This window comes from Heptranchias perlo, unplaced genomic scaffold, assembly GCF_035084215.1.
Source record: "Heptranchias perlo isolate sHepPer1 unplaced genomic scaffold, sHepPer1.hap1 HAP1_SCAFFOLD_1168, whole genome shotgun sequence".
Classification (NCBI taxonomy): Eukaryota; Metazoa; Chordata; class Chondrichthyes; order Hexanchiformes; family Hexanchidae; genus Heptranchias; species Heptranchias perlo.
Window position 1 is genome coordinate 25001 of NW_027138394.1, and position 1680 is coordinate 26680.

At 69.9% G+C, this 1680-nt stretch overlaps 1 protein-coding gene across 1 annotated transcript in view; it reads left to right on the forward strand.

The window, feature by feature from the left end:
- Positions 1-971, forward strand: part of LOC137307967 (TBC1 domain family member 10A-like) — a gene marked incomplete at its 5' end in the record, with an annotated part of 22833 nt that extends 21862 nt beyond the window's left edge. The window contains one exon of the mRNA XM_067976957.1: positions 10-971. Within this exon, the coding sequence (XP_067833058.1) occupies positions 10-456 (447 nt within the window). The remainder of the gene's footprint in view (positions 1-9) is intronic.
- Positions 972-1680: the final 709 nt, after the last annotated feature.

Genomic DNA, 1680 nt, shown 5'->3' on the forward strand with positions numbered 1-1680 from the left:
CGTGTACAGATCAGCGAGCTGACCATCTCACAGACCGCCATCGAGCGGGAATGCGCCTCGCAGCTGAAGAAATGGCGGAAGAGGAAGGGCGAGCTGAGGAGCGCGCCCAGGCCGCGCCTGTTCGGCGCCAGGGCTGTCCACGAGCGGCAGCGTGCCGCCAAGGGCCGGGCTGAAGACCTGGGCACCGGGCCAGGGCTCCCCTCGATCGTGGTGCGGGAACCCAGCCCCCCGACCCCCACGGAGGCGGCGGAGGAGAAGAAGAAGAAGAGGAGGCGGAGGAAGGAGAGGGACGAGGGTTCGAGGAGCAAGCCCGCCGCCAGATCCAGCACGTTTTACATCAACCGCACGTCTCTGGCAGCCCTGGGAGCGGGGGGCGGGACGAAGCCGGGGAGCAACAGAGAGGCCCAGAGATCGAAACGTAACTCTGAACCCCTCTTCGCAGACACCTACTTCTGAGGGAGAGCGGCGGGCCCCGGGAGGGGAACGGACGAGGGAGGGACGCGAGGGAGCTCTCTCTCTCTCGGCCCCGCCCGCCTCCCTCCAAAGCCAGCGGACAATACAAGGGGACCATCTCCCTGTGGGCAATCAGGAACCCTCTCCTTTATCCCCCCTCCCTCCCTCCCTCCCTCCCTCCCTCCCTCCCCGACAGGAATTCTCCGCACCCCCCCACCCCATCTTGAGAGAAGTCCGAGCACCCCTCCTCCGCCATCTCCGGGGACTCGGGTCCCGTAATCTCAGGACCGACCCTCCCTGCTTGCCCGGTACCGAGGGAGCGCCGCACTGTCGGAGGGTCGGTACTGAGGGAGCGCCGCGCTGTCGGAGGGTCGGTACTGAGGGAGCGCCGCGCTGTCGGAGGGTCGGTACTGAGGGAGGGGGCCGCACTGTCGGAGGGTCGGTACTGAGGGAGCGCCGCACTGTCGGAGGGTCGGTACTGAGGGAGGGGGCCGCACTGTCGGAGGGTCGGTACTGAGGGAGCGCCGCGCTGTCGGAGGGTCGGTACTGAGGGAGGGGGCCGCACTGTCGGAGGGTCGGTACTGAGGGAGCGCCGCACTGTCGGAGGGTCGGTACTGAGGGAGCGCCGCGCTGTCGGAGGGTCGGTACTGAGGGAGCGCCGCGCTGTCGGAGGGTCGGTACCGAGGGAGCGCCGCGCTGTCGGAGGGCCGGTGCCGAGGGAGCGCCGCGCTGTCGGAGGGTCGGTACTGAGGGAGGGCCGCACTGTCGGAGGGTCAGTACTGAGGGAGGGCCGCACTGTCGGAGGGTCGGTACTGAGGGAGCGCCGCGCTGTCGGAGGGTCGGTACCGAGGGAGCGCCGCGCTGTCGGAGGGTCGGTGCCGAGGGAGCGCCGCGCTGTCGGAGGGTCGGTACTGAGGGAGCGCCGCACTGTCGGAGGGTCGGTGCCGAGGGAGCGCCGCGCTGTCGGAGGGCCGGTACCGAGGGAGCGCCGCGCTGTCGGAGGGTCGGGGCTGAGGGAGGGCCGCGCTGTCGGAGGGTCGGTACTGAGGGAGCGCCGCACTGTCGGAGGGTCGGTACCGAGGGAGCGCCGCACTGTCGGAGGGTCAGTACTGAGGGAGCGCCGCACTGTCGGAGGGTCAGTACTGAGGGAGGGCCGCACTGTCGGAGGGTCAGTACTGAGGGAGGGCCGCACTGTCAGAGGGTCAGTACTGAGGGAGCCCCGCACTG